The following is a 17,256-nucleotide window of genomic DNA, read 5'->3' as shown; positions in this document are numbered from 1 at the left end:
TCTCCCCATTTAAAGGGAGGTTACGTTACATTTCAACATTAGATGTTAAATCCACTATTGTTTTATATAGAATAGTCTATACAGTATTTGATGCAATTACATCAGTAGTAACTGTAATAAAATTTCTGAAAAACTATGAGTAATGTCTTAGAGTAATGCATTACACCCAACACTGATAACATTATATTTACTATGTTTTTGTATAATTGTTTTCTCTAAAGGTTGTGCAAGACCTAATGACCTGCACCAGGACTGGATTCACAGTAGTGTTCAGGTCAGAATCTCTCATACATTTCTGCTGTAATTTAAGTTTGCAGGTTTCCTAGTGGTCAGTATTTGAGAGGCAAACATTTGATATTGTATAAATACATATATATTTGATTTATACAGCTGTACATACAGTACATAATGCACAAATCTGTACATAACTCTTCTGTTCCAGATGTATACCACATTATTTATTTATTTTCACATTATTTACACATTATATCACATTATTTATATATTTTAATATATATATAAAATATATGTATTATTTAAATGTTCTTTCTGTTCTTGTCATAAATGTAAATATGCATGTAAGAGCTCCTGAAAAATAAATAAGAATAAAATCCTTGTGTGTTTGCGCACACTTGGTGAATAAAGCTCATTCTGACTCTGATTTTGATTCAGTTATCTTTAAGCTGATCACATTCTCGTTCTTCTTGCTTTCCAGGGTGAAATAAAGTTTGGTCACTTTATGATGAGACGTGAGGAATGGACACTGACTGAAGTTATTTATACACCACTGAATAATATTTGTTAAATCATAATTTAAAAATTCTGCATACACTTAACATGTCTTGCACTCACACACATTAACATGTTATTGAATTTGCACTGAATATGTTAAAACAAATGATCCTGTTGTGATTGTGGCATCATAAAGCACCAATTTCTGACTAAACTTTAAACAACATTGGCTTGATGGATACATTTATTATAATGAAATTTACAAACAGGTAAAAAAGCAAAAAGCAACACTTCTAAAGAAGTGCATACAAACAAAGAAGTAAAACTTTTGGATGCATTTGCTTGTGGGTGATGTCTAGGTAATGACTTTTGAGTATCCTAAATGTTTTTAATGCCAAGCATATAGTTTAGTGACCGTTAACCACATCTTGTTTTTCATAGTTGTCAGTCACACTGGACATTTATAACCACATATAGCGCTTTACCACAGTGAACCACTAATGTGAAATGTGCTGTTGTATCTGAGCTACAGACCACAGCCGGTCCAGAAAGTGTGTGATCATTTCAGAGAACAACAGATGGAAATTCTCACCACAAGACTGCAAACGAGTTTATATCTTCTTATTTTAAAGCATGATGTTTGTTTGAAAGGGCAATAGAGTGGATTGGTTCAGTTAATCAACATTTAATTAGTTAAAAACAAACAGTGTTTGAATAAACCCTTTTAGAAACAATCAGTTTGTTAAAGGGGTCATGAACTGGATTATGTTATTATTTTATAATGTTTCCTGGCGTGATCCTATAATGTTAGTATGATTTTTTTACATAAAAAATTGTCTAGCCTGGGTGGTTTTCAGTTTGGCCGATTGGAAAAGGAGCGTTCTTTGATTGCATTCTGTATATAATTTAAACAGTTTCAATAAGATAATTTTCATCCTACTAAGAGAAACAATGTGAAGTTGATCTTTTAGTCACTGGCTTGATTTACTGATGCATAAACAGTATTGAACGATTTTGAGAGAAAGATAATCTGTCTGAACTTGAATAATTACACATCAGAAACCACTGACCACAGATCAGGCATTAGAATAAACATGGTTACTTACATGTGGCGTTAATAGCAAATTAATAGCAAACCCAAAACTAAAATCAGAATCCAAGTCGTAGTCAATAAGCGTTATTAAAATAAATTATCACAGATCAAAAATCACACTCACAATCTCTCTTACGACACTCAAGTCGATACTGAAAAATTTGCTATTGTTAATTTGTATTTTGTTTTGTTTTTGTTTTTGTTGTGTTTTTGAAATGTAGTGACTGTTATACGCTGTGTGGACCAGGCGTGGAAGTCAGGCTTTGTTTCTTTGAGCTCTGCTGTAAAAAAACAAACAAACAAAAAAACAATGTGAAAACAAGAATACTATGCTAAATATGCAACACTTTATAAGATTATTTTGTTACAAATTCAGGTATGTTTCACCACACTTGTTGGATTTAACTTACAAAAGCTTCTTAACTTCCTCCTTCACCCATGGTTGTCTCCAATCAAGACAGAAATCTCCTCGTTCAGTCTTAAAGCTGTTAAAGAGAATGAAAAAGTTAAAACAGAAATCTAGCATCAGATGCTGTTGATCTCTAATCATGACATGTTTTCTTTAGAGAAGAACTGGGATTCTTACACGACGGCCTTCAGACATGGAAGAGTTTGGTTTTTTAGCTGCCTGAAACCGATGATAGGATCAGTCACTGTTCTCGAGTTAGTCTGGAGACGACTTTACAGCATGTGATCAGCTTCTGACAGCATGTGATCACCCTCTGATTCCCTCCCTTCTTATCACCTTTTCCTTCTGCTGAGACTGAAGAACAAGGTAAACCTCAATATTCTGCACCGTACCATCAGATATAATAATATACAAACAGTTTCAAGCACTTTACCTGTTTTTTTCAGCTGGTTTATTTCTTTGAGCTCTGCTGCTGCTGCAAAAATATACATTTACATTTACAATAGGTACATTTTCTGAAGTAACTGTGAGAGGTGTTTACTGTGGCAACACTCAATATCACAATGCCATAATCATCAGTTTTTTCCCTTGACTGATAATCGAGAAACAATCTGCCACAGTGCACTGCCCCAGGTCTCTATGATATTCTGACTCTGAGCTATGTACTAGGTTACTAGGTAGAAGCAAACTCTGTTTTCTGGATTACTCAGAGACAGTAAAAGAAATGGACACAGCGACCCCATAGACTTCAACGGAGAAAAGTGAAGTCAATTAGAAGCTCTCACTTCCTGATGGCTGAGCGACTGCGCAGACTCAAACTGAGCTTGACGACGTAGATGTGACATGAGCAACCTGTCTGTCTTCTAGTAGCTGTGCCAAGAGAAATCTGAATCATTCCCTTCCGAAACTTGCAGAGACGGAGAGTGTGAGTAGGAGCTGTCCATGAGCTAGGAGCAGGAGCAACTTTATGACTCTCTATGGGCTTCTCCCTTGACTTTATGCCTCCACGTCCCCCAATTGCCTGCAAGCTTCTCCTCCTGTCTATACGGTAGTTTCTCTACTGTGCGACAGAGAGTCGTGTGGTTATTACGCAATCGTTAGCCTATTTTTACAAAAACTCACTGTAAATGATTTCTGTTGTTTTCACAGCATTATACTGTTTTTCTCAACAGTTTATTGCTGTATAACCTATGTACAGTATGTTACTGTAGATTTAGTTGCTTTCACAGTATTATTTTGTATTTTCAACAGTTATGTACTGTGCACTCAGTTGACAGTATGTTACTGTAGATTTTCAATGCATTCTGGGAAATTATTAGTTACTGTAAATCTAAATACAGCAGTGCAAATTGACCGCGAAAAACACCACACACAATTCCACAGGACTACTAACATTATCCTTACAAAAAACATTTCCAGGACTGGGTCCTACAGTCTAACAGTCTTAATTTCTGTCAGTGGGGGTGCAGGAGAGCGCGTTTACTTTGAAAGAGTTTTTCTGTTGTGACTCAGTGCATCGTCACGTCTTTTCTGCCGACCTGGAACTTCGTCATATGGTAAGTAATAAATCTTAATATGTGTATGTGTTCGAACTTCTAGCTAATAACTTTAAAGTTTTTTAGAGAATAGCTGACCACGATTTCGATGTTTAATTTATTCTCAACATTTTACTATAAGCTGTCTACAGTATGATAGGCTACTCTATGTTTCAATGTAGTTTGGGACATGTTAACCTACTGTAAATTTAAATAGAGTAGTACGAAATGACCGCGAAAAATAACCACAAGCTGCCATTTTATGAAGAAATCTTTAGTTCCCTGAGTAGCCTAACTTTGAGAGCGCAGGCCTTTGCATCGCGTCGCTGTGTCTGTCGGCGAAGTTTTCGCCATAAATATCTGGTTAGTGATGAATCTTTATTATTATTTTTTTATGCAAACTAAATAGTAGCAGGTTAACGTTTAGTTTAGAAGAAGAACTGCCCGCGGCTTATGTTCTACGCCTCGTTTAAGTCAGAAGTATTTCCTTCTTGTTGATAGCTAGCCTACTTGATTAATAAATGTGATTTTATTAACATAAATTGCATATGTAGCCTCTTATAAGGTCAGAATGATCTAATAATTTTGTTATTTACCATTTTAAGTCGGTGGAAGTGCCCGCGCGTTCATTATTTTATATCATACGGTTTATATCAAATCGATCAATATATCCTGAAATCGGATACCCAAGGTTAGGATTCGGATTCTTGTTATAAAATTAAATTTTCGATTCCTCTTATTGATTTATTCGCGCTTATTTTCGTCTAAATCAGAATTTTCTTTTACACGCCTGTGAGGACCTGACCTGGCGATCTGCCAGGACCTTGTGCAGTTGACTCAGTCAGTGTTCATTCATACACTTTTGTTACAAATTGATTTCTATTAGTAACACTAACACCAATGGGTTTTTATTTTGCACAAGTGATGGTTTAGAGCTTATCCCCTATTGTGATGTGACTTATTACAGATTATGCTATATTGTGATCACTCTTGATTCAGTAAAATATTTTTTATTTTTTTGTAGGTTTCTTGTCAGGATAAATCCTGAAAATTCGAAATGCACATCACAGTTCCAGGTGAGCAGAAAGAGTGGGAAGGTTGTTCGGAGGAAGACCATGGCCTTGAATCCACACGTTGCATCTTACATCAGGGACTTTGCAGAATATGATTGGCACAATCATTAAGGTAAGAGTAATATTAGGGATGTGCAGTGGAGTCCATATCTGTAGAAATGATTTGTGTCTGAATCTGTATTTAGAAAAAATCCAAAAAGGGTGGAAATGACTTAAACCATACATTTTTCAAATTGATAGTCTGTTTTAAAATGTAATTATGTTCCCTTTACAGTTTCCATTTAACAAATATGCCTTGTATAAGTCAAAGAATTCATATTTTTATATTATAATTGTAACATCTCTTTAAATAAGTTTTAATTAAAATATGAAATGGTAAAAATAGGGTTGAGTGATATGGTAAAAAATCATCTTGATAAAATGTTTCATATCAGTCAGTGTTGATAATTATCACAATCAATGTCAAATATTTATTTCTTTTAAGTTTTAAATGTTCTCAAACATACATTAAATAATGAAGACAACAGGTAAAGTTGTCCTGAAATGTATATGTATATTCATATAATGAAATGTAATAGGGGTGGGAATCTTTTTGATTCTACGATTCGATTCAAATCTATTCTTGGGGTCACGATTTGATTCAAAAGAGGCAGTACTTTTGAAATTGGGAATTCTCTTTTGAATCAAATTTCAATTTGATATACTGTATGCATAGAATAGAATTAAAATATATGATCAAATCTAAAATCAAATCTATGCATATCTTAATGAAATTTGATTCAAAATCGAGAATCGAACAGCAGAGAAATGAACAGCAGCTACTGTTAGTCCTAATCAAGTGGGAGTTATTTAGTTTAAACACACCTGAGACACACCTCATATCTGCGTTAATTTAATCTAACCCGCTGCCGCTCAGCGTTCACATTAGCCTCTCACGGCGTGAGCTCACGCACGTCTTTTTCATCATTAAAATGAGTAAGAATCAAATCGACAGACATGACTATGAAAGGAACTGACTATAGTAAGCATCGTAAGCCTAAATTGATCGTAGAGACCATTGGTGGTAATTGTTCTATAATCAATTTAAGGTTACAATACTTTGGGGAAACGCAGCCCTGATCAGTGACCGATTGTTTGGAGTCAGAGATATAGAATATGGGCCATTGCCTTCTCAATATTTATTACTTTAGCTTCTGATACAGGACATGTTCATTCTCTTTTACAGAGTATTTGTTCGTTACCACAGAAAACCGTTTGCGTGTCCATGTTGAACGTGTTTCTTGTATGTAAAAACTAAAGTAGCCTACCTAAGCTATTTTCTGTGAATGTGCGAGACTTCCGGTTCATTACCCACTATATGGAAATAACGAGATGAATAACAAAGTGCTGTAAATGATAAAAATATTTGTGCTATAAACTGTTGACAATTATGACAAATTCAATACATCAAAATATCAAGAAGCATAACAAGCTTTTTTGTACTGCTAGAAATAACTGTAAGCAGATGACACCGGAAGCCAGACACATTTCATTTACAAATGGCCATGCCCACTGTAAAAATAAGGTGGATACCATAGGCAAAAAAAAAAATCTCCTAAAAAGGTGTTGATAATGTGAGTTAGGTTTTTTTGATTATTAATTGTATGTTTTGCCTCTGATTGATTTGTGCTTATCATTCCTTGCAGGATTATCAGAAGTGTTGTCGCTCTTCTTCCACTTGACACCATCACTACCCTCCTCACCTGGCCTTCATCCTCATCTGTCTTGCTTTCTTTCTAAGTTTCTTTTTTACCTGTTCAGGATCATTTTTGCATGAATTGAAATACATGAATTGTTCACTGATTTTAATTATTAATTATATATTGTTCATTAGTCTTATTTTAAAGCAGATTTTTATTGTTGTGTTATATTACATTATTATTACTAATGTATTGTTTAAAAATACACAATAAACCTTGTTGTGCAGTTAAAGCTTCAATTGTTCTTTTTTCTATTTCCCATTAACAGTTAAAATAATATTCCTATATTAAAATAATATTCCTATAATAAAATATTAAAATAATAATAGCACTATAAAAGTCATAAAATAACATTTCATAACTGTATAATACTATACAGTATTATTACAAATCAACGGTGTAATACTGTGTTTTAACATGGTAAAAAAATACAGTAAAATAATGTATTTAATTTTACAGAATGCTTAACAGTACTGTATTTAGTGTTACAGTAATATTACTGTTGAATGAAATACAGCAACTACTGGATAATTGTTGCCAGTAAGTTACTGTTGATTTGACAATAAATTTTTTACAGTGCTGCTTCTACGGGGCCATAAAGTAAGATACAAGGTAATGGAGCCTTTTATACATTGTCGTATTTCTTTATAAATAAATAATGGACAAATGGAGTCTTTAAACACCTCAGATGTAAAGTTTTTCGCTGTCAAAGTGACGCCAAAATGAATGGGAGTCAATGGAATACTAATAGCAGGTGATGGTCTGCTAATCAATGGCGGCGCCCGGGGAAGGTACGCTTTCCGGGTGATGGATTACCCCCTTGGGATTACTTAATTGTTAGTCACAAGTTTTCAAACCTAGACATTTGTCTAGTTTCATTTCCCCTATTTGTAATTTATACACTCCCACACTCAAAGTCACGAGTTTTCAACCAAAGGTTTTAGAAACATTTAAGATTCAAAAGCATATGAATGTTGTTCCTGCGAGAAAAATAAATGTTAGTTATGATTAATTAAAAAATGCATCACACTATACGGTTACTAGGGTGCTCTAAATGGTTGCTAGGCTGTGAGTAGACAGTTGTGAATGTTATATTAAATAGCTGCTCGCTAGCCTGAATTAAAAGTGCCACCCTGTCCAAGCCCATGTTCTGGACCTGTGCTGCGTTTCCCAAAAGCATCGTAAGCCTAAGTAGATCGTAAAAACGATCGTACGACTGATCTTAATATTACGGTCTGTTTCCCAAAAGCATCGTAACTTAAACAGCACTTAAAAATCATCGTAGATCTACGAGCGCTCTGGAGTAATCGTAAATCCCCAAGTGCATTGTAAGAAGACAGAGTTATGAGGTCACCTCCAGGACAACCGGCAGATTACACCTTTAACTTTATTAAAATGCAATGTAATTATAATATAAGGTTTTGATTGTACTTTATTGTACACTTTCTTCCATATTCTTCCATCTGCTCCTTTCTGATCATGGAAATGTAAAAAAAAAAAAAAAAAAAAAAAATTCAAATGAATTGTATGTGCCTTGGACAAATAATGCATTTTCATGAAAGGAATAAAAAGAGAAATGAAATGAAAATGAAAAACTTTCTTACTCTTTTTTTTTTGTTGTTGGTTGAATTAATGTATAGATAAAATAAAAAGGTCAGAAAACAAAACAAAAAATATAAATAATTTAATCTAATAATTTTAATCAAAATAAAGGAACGAACAAAAAAATAAATAAAAGATGTAATATGCTTCAAAGACTGGGAAAAATAGGGATGAACAAAAAAAAAATCTGTCAATGACTCGCTGACATGCACGAAAACCAGCCATGTATTGGGCATTTCTTGGTTGGCCATCATTGGTCCCACCACCTGTTTTATTGTTGTCCTCTGTAGAGCCCTTTTCCTTTTAGCAAGGCTGGCAAAGTCCTGCCACTTCTTCCTGACCTCCTTCCCTGATCTTTTAATGCCCCTAGTTACAGTCAGTTTTCTGTCAATTTTTTGTTTTTGTTTATTTGTATGACTTCCCTTAAACCTGCTGAAAATAATATGTTTGTATAGCTCCAACTCCTCTAAAATTACCTTAATCTCTTCTTTAAAAAAAAAAAGGCATTTTCTTTTTTTTTTTTTTGGTTCAGCCATTTTGCTGGTGTCTCCACTCGTAGGTTTGTGCTTTTATAGATTATTGGCCTCGTGGAAAATGCACATCAGGTGAAAACAGTTAGGTTAAACATTTAAAATTGCAAGCGTGTGCTGCAATTACAAGCCATTCTACAAGGTGACATTTCAGCACTTGACAAACGGACAGCGACTCTTAAAGGTCCCATGACATGAAATTTTCACTATCTGAGGTTTTTTAACATTAATATGAGTTCCCCTAGCCTGTATATGGTCTCCAAGTTTCTAGAAATTTCACTCGGTGTAAATCGAGCTTTTGCTATCTTTCTCTGCCTTTGAGAAAATGGAGGCTCATACGCGCTGATCTTGAATCTCCTCTTTATGACGTCATAAGGAGGAAATGTTACCTCCCCTGTCTCTGCTTTGCCCGCCCAGAGAATATTTTCTGCCCATGAGAAAATGAGATAGGAAGTAGGAACACGAGAGATATCATGGCTTTTGAGCGAGCGAAGCATAACAATTGCTCAATAATTGGATGTACAAATGAACACCGAAGGGCCAATACAGAGCTGGGCTTGCTGGACGTCTGAAACTAAAGTCTGGATCACTCTCTTTGGCTCAGCTACACACCTCGGACAAGTAAGTCAACTAATGATAGATAAGTGTGTTGCTTTACTGTTTATGGTTACCTAGATTGTTGCACGTAGAATGTGGCTGTAACATTAGCTAAGCAGTTTATGTGTGTGAATACACACTGTAACGCGAGTGTTGTACACTTCTTTGTTATTTGGATAAACGTTTTCCTGTTGGTTATATGGCGTGGTTATATAGAGTTTGATGTAATTGTAATAAGATAAATACAGACGTTACAGATCTCTCATGAAAAGGCAACAGTAGGTTAGCGTTAGCTACATGATAATAACTGTAAACCATCCGAATAAAGTACCGTATCCAGACATAATATTTTAAACTAACCATTCGGAAACGTCCTGCTGGAGCCGCTGAGTTGCAACTTCTTCATCCGTTGCTTCTCCATCCGGATCAGATTCTGGGTCAAACTGAAATGCTTGAAAGACTGCGTGTCTTCGTGCCATTGCTATATCCAACGTAAACAAACATGCATGGTACCGTTGCGCAAGATGGTCAAGGCCACACCCACCCTCCACCTTGCACCGCCTTTCTCCTCCTCATTATCATTTAAAGCTACAGACACCGAAACGGCCTGTCTGAAGGAAGCTCATTCTGGGACTGGCTTGTAGTGGCTATAATTCTGCACCGAGGCTGAATTTTTGGAAAGAGATTTCAGATACAGTACTAGGGACCACTAAGGCCCTGGGATTCTTACACGACGGCCTTCAGACATGAAAGTCTTTTTTTTAGCTGCCTGAAACCGCTTGTTCTGCTATCACCAAATATTGGATTCAATCTTTTTGTCAACTTGTTTTGTTTCAATTAGGACAGGTTTCATATTTGTTTTTGAAATTGATTGATTGTAGGCCTCATTGATCTGAGCACATGCACCTCAGCTTTTGAGCAATAAAAGCCTGATTTGTGGATAAATTTGTCAATATTCAACAAAATATGGGGAATATCACACTAGTGTGCTTTAATATTTAACCAGGAAGTTTGCTTTGAAATGCTTTTATTTTGTACAAAATGGAACAAAGTCAGACTTGTGGAGTTTGCGGTCAAAAATTACCACCTTACAAAAAAAAAAAATGCTTATAAAACGCTTGTTATGCTATATTACCAAATATTGGATTCAATCTTTTTGTCAACTTGTTTTGTTTCAATTATGACAGGTTTCATATTTGTTTTTGAAATCGATTAATTGTAGGCCTCATTGATCTGACGATAAAGTTAAAGATAAAGTGATCTGTGAGAAAGAAAGCCTGTAATACTCAAAATAGTTTGTGTACATGAATGTTTATGTGTTTGTTTGTGTGTGTGTGTGTGTGTGTGTGTGCACGGTAGTGAGAGTGAGAGAGGATATGCATGCACAGGTCCGAGGCCTTTATCTTTGCAAGCACACATGCAATTATGTGAACATGAACATGATGCTCCTGAACACTAAATGTTTGTCTTATTTAAAAACATAATTATCTGATCTATTTTTGGTCTTACCATTCATTTTCAATGGATGGTCATTTTTGACCAATATAAGCTCAATCAGTCAGTTTAAAAAATAAACAAAAAACTTTTTCCAAATTTTTTTTCCAAATAAAACATGTAGACAAAAAGATTGAATTCAATTAATGTTTGGTGATAGTATAGCATAATTCAGATTCAAAAGGTACTTTTTGTAGGCTGTTAATTTTTTAATCAGGAGCACCACAAGTCTGACTTTGTTCCATTTTGTACAAAATAAAAGCATTTCAAAACAAACTTCCTGGTTAAACATTAAAGCACACTAGTGTGATACAGTGTGCAGAATAATTTTACATTTTATGCAATATTGCTAAAATTACACAAAATAATGCTTTTTTGGTCAAGAAATTAGGTGCATAAGCTCAGATTAAGAGGTCTACGATCAATCAGATCTAAAAAAATATATAATAAAAATGAAAAACCTGTCGTAATTGAAATAAAACAAGTTGGCAAAAAGATTGAAACCAATATTTGGTGATAATATAAAAAAATGAGACATTTAAAAGCAACTTTTGTAGACCGGTGGTCAGATTTGACAGGAACACCAACAAGTGCATCAATAATCTCTTATTTTACCTGACACACTTCAATCCTTTTGACATAATGCTGACATTTACACTTGATTTAAGAGAGAGAACATTATGTGAATATATTAGTATTTTGTTAGTGGCTCTTCAACACAAACCCGTCCTAAATAGCGCGTCTCTGTGTGTATTGAGAATGTTGTGCTTGTCAAATAAAATCAGTCATAATAAATAAATGTCATGTCTTGTGTTTTTTTTGTATCACTATTTATTAATTGATTCTTATTCATTTCAAATACAGTTTCTGAAACTTATTTATGCTACATATAAAAATACCTATTATAATCACGATTAAGTATAGTATCGTATTAAAGGCAATGAACAGCATTTAAACACAACTTCTGCTCACGTATTTGAAGGCTACAACTGGGCCATTGAGGGTAAACGTCATATTATGCGACTACGGATTACTTTACGGAGAGCTTACGACCCACTAACTGCGTTCTGCATTAGAGAAATAGTTCACTTAAAAATGAAAATTCTGTCATCAATTACTCGCCCTCAAGTTGTTTCAAACCTGTATGAATTTCTTTCTTCTGCTGAACACAAAGGAAGATATTTTGAAGAATGTCAGTAAAAAATAAATTAAGGAAAAAATACTATGGAAGTAAATGGGGTCCATCAACTGACATTCTTCAAAATATCTTCTTTCGTGTTCAGCTGAAGAAAGAAATTCATACAGGTTTGAAACAACTTGAGGGCGAGTAAATGATGACAGAATTTTCAGTTTTAAGAGAACTAGGCTATTCCTTTGTTTAACCGAATATAGTACAGATCTAGTTTTAAAGAAAACATCTCACCACAATGTTATTTTTGTAATCTTGAATCTGAAACTCTCACACATTTATTTTGTAATTGTAAATACTCTGAAGACTTTTGGAAGCAAGTAGCCTATCTATGATGGTTTTTGATACATTCTTAAAATCAAAATAGATGAGTACTTAATACTGGCTCCAGAATTGATAACACATTAAAGGTAATAATTCTTCTTGGGACGTTTCATATACATAAAGCTTAAGTAATGTCTATAACCTTTAAGTTTTTCCTAAATATCTTAAAATATGACTCATTGACTCAATTACTAAAAATAATAAGTAAATAAAACATATCTTACTAAAAAAAGAAAAGAAAGTAATTTGTAGAGTTTAATGTTTTACTCTGTACAATGTCAGATAGCCTATGTATCCTCCAATTTCAGTTTTGGCTTCTGTTTGATGTTAAATGTAATTGTATGTTTTTCTGAAAGTTGAATATCTAGTTACAAATTAGCTAATATCACTAAGCCTCTAATGTGGACTTTTCGTTTCGTAAGAGAATGGCTGGTGCATCACCCTGTTCGGGACCGTAGTTTGATGAGAATAACCGAGGTCCTTCACTAATTTAGATATCTAAATCAAATTAAACACCATAGATAAAAAGAACTAGCTAGGTTAGCTGATTACCTTAAAAGTCCATAGCAATCAGGTCGTACTTTATCAGACAAGCGGATGCAATATGAGACCTCGAACTTTTCCTGTTTGTTCGGTTTGTTCATGTGACTTTCGCCATAACCTCGTAGTCGGTCAACCCAACCTATTGCGCCATCTCCTGGGGGAACGCCGTTTACAAAACCGATCGAGCCCGTCTGATCGAGCCCCATGCGCGTAATTTGCACGGGGGTTACGGGGGTCATGACCCCCCGAAAAATCAGATCATCCAGCTAATATAAACCCCCCCCAATATCATATCATTCAGATTAAAATAAATATGAAATATTCAGAATGAATAGCCTACTTTTGTTCGTTTTCTTTATTAATTTCATTTGCCAGCAAGAAATATAGTATCATATTTTAAATAATCTGTAATGTACCCCCCGCCTATGGAAGGCATTTTCTGCCAAATTTAAATAAATAAATTAAATGATTAAAATTAAAATTAAAACCAGATTAACGATTTCATTACAGAAAACAGTACGCAAAATATGTGACAAAATTGAGAATGAAATTAAATGATTTCATTTTCACAGTGACAGTGCATTATCCCTGTCAAATTGAAAAATAAAATGCAATTGGTGATTTCACATTTCATTTTCACTACAGTCTCGAGGCAAGACTGCCAATATTAAAAAGAAAAGTCAAACGTGAAAAAGAAACTAATAGTTTTTACAATGCTCTTTATTAACGCTCACGCAATAATAGTGACACAATTCAAATACAAATGTAAATTTTCGTTTTCATTTTAATTCCTCTTTTATTTCACAGTTTTCGTTTTCATTTTCAAAGACAACCTGCATGCAAATTATATGTTAATGAGTGGGTGTGGGTAGTAACGGCGCTGAGACACGCCTTCTGTAAAGCATGAGTTGAATGTGTGAAACGAAATTATTTAAATGTGATTATATTGTAATCGAGACGACAAGATATGGCGAAATCTGTTAGGGAGCTTTTGCGGGAAGTTTTTACCAAAATAACCTTCGTACCCGCCACGGTCGATTTTTAATCGAGGTTAAGATTAAATAAAAATACTAAAATGTGTTTAGTTCTAATATTCAAACCGACAGCCAGCCTAAGTTTTTGACAGATAATGTGTGTGAGGGGTGAACTATGTTTGATGTTTGGGTAATTATGAAACGTGCTGGAGACGTTAGTGGCTTAAATTGCATGTTACTCAGAGACTGACATGTTTGGCTTGTCAAAAATGTTACATTCAGCTGTTGCAAATTTGTTGACTTTTGAAAATCCATTTTTTTGTTGTTGTTGTTTTTTTTTCGCCAGGAAAGGAGTGGTTTTGATGCACATTTTGTTGTTGTCTCTTATAACAAAAATATTTTTTTAAACCCATGAAAATACAGTTATAAAATATAAAATAATAGTGAAAAATAACTTTTTAAAACTGTTGTTCCATTATTACCCCTTAGATTTATTTGTTATTATTTATTTATTTATGTTCATTTATTCATTCAGGCTGTGAATTTTAACCTGATTGACTTAAATTAACATGAAAATGTGGAGAAAAACCGAAAAGGACTTTTTCATGGTCAACTCAAGTTCATAAGACATAGGCTACCAGCTTATTCTTGCAAATGAACATTTAATTATGGATGACATTTACATAAGTAGCACAAGGAAGGACATACATTCATCAACCAACTGCTAATGTAAGAATAAAGATGCTAAAGAGAAAAGGTGTCATCGTTTCTGACAGAGACCTCTTGCACACATTCAGAAACATCAACCACAAGCAAAACCAGTTGTTGCTGATCATAGTTTATTTGTAGTTTCAGATTGCACTCGTTCATTTGCATAATCAACTGACAAAAATGTCTAGGTTTGCTTTCATAAAAATCAGTCTTAATTTCACTCAGACTTGCGTCACCCTTCTTGACACAGTCCATTACCAGTACATTGAGTGAAATATATTTCAATGTGAAATATAATATATAAGCTAATATTGCATTTAAACACATTTGTTCTAAAACAGTTTCACTATAATTCAGTTTCTGAATAAAATTTATAAATTAAGAACTGTTACTGTCAAACTACATCATGTATTTGACAACATATATTTTAAATATTAAATTTAAATACACCTAATTCACTAACCGTCACTTTAAATATTTTCTAACTAAATCTCTTAACCCTCTGATATTCTTCATTTGGGGTGACACTAGTGATCTTTGGGGTCTCCAGAGACCCCAGGCAACATTTAATTTTGTAACAGAATAATAGTTTTTTTTTAACAAATGTAATTTTACTCTGTTTATTAATGTTTTTACTCCACATTTGTGCAGTTTTTGGAGGATTTATGATATATTTAAAAAAAAAAAAGAAAAAAAAAAGAAAATATATATATATATATATATATTTTAAAAAAATTGCCCATATTTTGGAAAATGTAGTTTTAAAAGTAAAATAAATGATAATTTTAGCCACTAGATGGCTATAGAGCTCCACTATATGCTATTTGACTAACTGAAAGATATCTTTTTTTACAGTTGGATAAGTTTTTCCAGTTGGATTCATATCTAAATATTATGAAATCATAATTCTAACAATAATTTGTCAAAGTTTAGCATTTTTTATACTGAAATAATCTTTTTCCAATATTATTACGATTAGAACCAAACCTGAAAAAGATAAAAGTTGAGTTTTTAGAGTTTATCATTTATTTCAATCTTCCTTTTTTTCATTGTACAAATGTAATCTACACTTCAGTTACTAACTGTAACAGAACAGATATGAACAGTTATATTATATATTGAGTACAAATACGTGACATGAACATCAAAATGCAATGAACTGAACAGCATAACAAATGAGCAAATAAAGCAGTAACTTTTGTCTCTTTCTCTCTCCCTCTCTGTGTATGTGTGTGTGTGTGTGTGTGTGTTCACATTGTCGATGTGTCAGTGTCACCAATTTATTTTTGTGGTGGTTCCGCATTTTGGACTGTTTTATGTGACAAATTATAAGAGAGCAGTTTTTATAGTCTCACAAATTTATTCCTCTGTGTGTGTGTGTGTGTGTGTGCGCGTGTGAGCATGATCATTTTGCATTGTGAATGTTTTTAGCACTGTTAGAAGTGTGCCACTTCATTTCTGTCTATGTGTGTTCTGTGTTGTGTCTGATTTTGATGATGAATTTTGTCCATTTTCTATGACCACGAGTGTGACTATTTTTTTCACGAAAACATAAAAACAGATATCATTACAATACTTTTTGTTTTTTGTATATCTAGAAAGGGTTGAGAGCCGTACAAAGTTTCATGCCATTTGGACAAAGAGAACATTTTTAAAAAATTCAGCAAAAGTCATTTGTGGGTTAAAAAGACCCCGAAGAACACCAAAGGGTTTTAAACTTTAGAAATATTTTAATATAATAATATATAATATTTTAAAACTCATAACTACTTCAAGATGTGTTCTCATTATGAGTTTGCTTTTAGACATTCATGATTGATGATCTGTCAGGTGATTGGGAAGATCCTCCCACAGGAGTGAGTTTACTGATAGATGATGCTGGTGGAGGCGTGGAAGTCAGGCTTTTGTTTCTTTGAGCTCTTCTGTAAAAAAAACAAAACAATGTGAATAAGAATACTACTGTATACTAAATATGCAACACTTCATAAGATTATGTTGTTACAAATTCAGGTATGTTTCACAACACTTGTTGGGTTTAACTTACAAAAGCTTAAACTTCCTCCCTCACCCATGGTTGTCTCGAATCAAGACAGAACTCTCCTCGTTCAGTCTTAAAGCTGTTAAAGAGAATGAAAAAGTTAAAAACAGAAATCTAGCCTCAGATGCTGTTGATCTCTAATCATGACATGTTTTCTTTAGAGAAGAACTGGGATTCTTACACGATGGCCTTCAGACATGGAAGAGTTTGGTTTTTTAGCATCCTGAAACCGATGATAGGATCAGTCAACTTTGTTTTGGAGACGACTCTACAGCAGTTGATCGGCTTCTGATTATCACCTGCTGAGATTGAAGAACAAGGTAAACCTCAATATTCTGCACCGTACCATCAGATATAATAACATACAAACAGTTTCAAGCACTTTACCTGTTTTTTTCAGCTGGTTTATTTCTTTGAGCTCTGCTGCTGCTGCAAAAAGATACATTTACATTTACAATAGGTACATTTTCTGAAGTAACTGTGAGAGGTGTTTACTGTGGCAACACTCAATATCACAATGCCATAATCATCAGTTTTTTCCCTTGACTGATAATCGAGAAACAATCTGCCACAGTGCACTGCCCCAGGTCTCTATGATATTCTGACTCTGAGCTATGGCTGGTTTACGTTGCTATTGTGGAAGATTTTTCCTACCTGGAATCTAATTACCTGG

General features: G+C 34.0%; 1 protein-coding gene across 8 annotated transcripts in view; it reads right to left on the bottom strand.

Moving 5' to 3' along the window:
* Positions 1–717: 717 nt before the first annotated feature.
* Positions 718–17,256, bottom strand: part of LOC307153945 (uncharacterized protein) — an 88,564-nt gene continuing 72,025 nt past the window's right edge. For 4 of the 8 annotated variants that reach the window (XM_079863757.1, XM_079863760.1, XM_079863759.1 and 1 more), the window contains 4 exons: positions 16,971–17,012; positions 16,765–16,885; positions 16,590–16,662; positions 15,299–16,467 (listed from right to left, as the gene is read on the bottom strand). In XM_079863757.1, coding sequence (XP_079719883.1) covers positions 16,596–16,662; positions 16,765–16,885; positions 16,971–17,012 — 230 coding nt within the window. In that variant the 3' untranslated portion in view covers positions 15,299–16,467; positions 16,590–16,595. Of the gene's footprint in view, positions 2,107–2,235; positions 2,311–2,411; positions 2,589–2,667; positions 2,710–10,040; positions 10,089–12,869; positions 12,992–15,298; positions 16,468–16,589; positions 16,663–16,764; positions 16,886–16,970; positions 17,013–17,256 lie in introns of those variants that run through there. The other 4 variants (XR_013820234.1, XR_013820233.1, XR_013820235.1 and 1 more) reach the window with 4 other exon arrangements.

The sequence above is a fragment of the Squalius cephalus genome (genome assembly GCF_949319135.1).
Source record: "Squalius cephalus genome assembly, chromosome: 25".
NCBI lineage: Eukaryota > Metazoa > Chordata > Actinopteri > Cypriniformes > Leuciscidae > Squalius > Squalius cephalus.
This window is presented reverse-complemented; position numbering and strand designations above follow the sequence as displayed.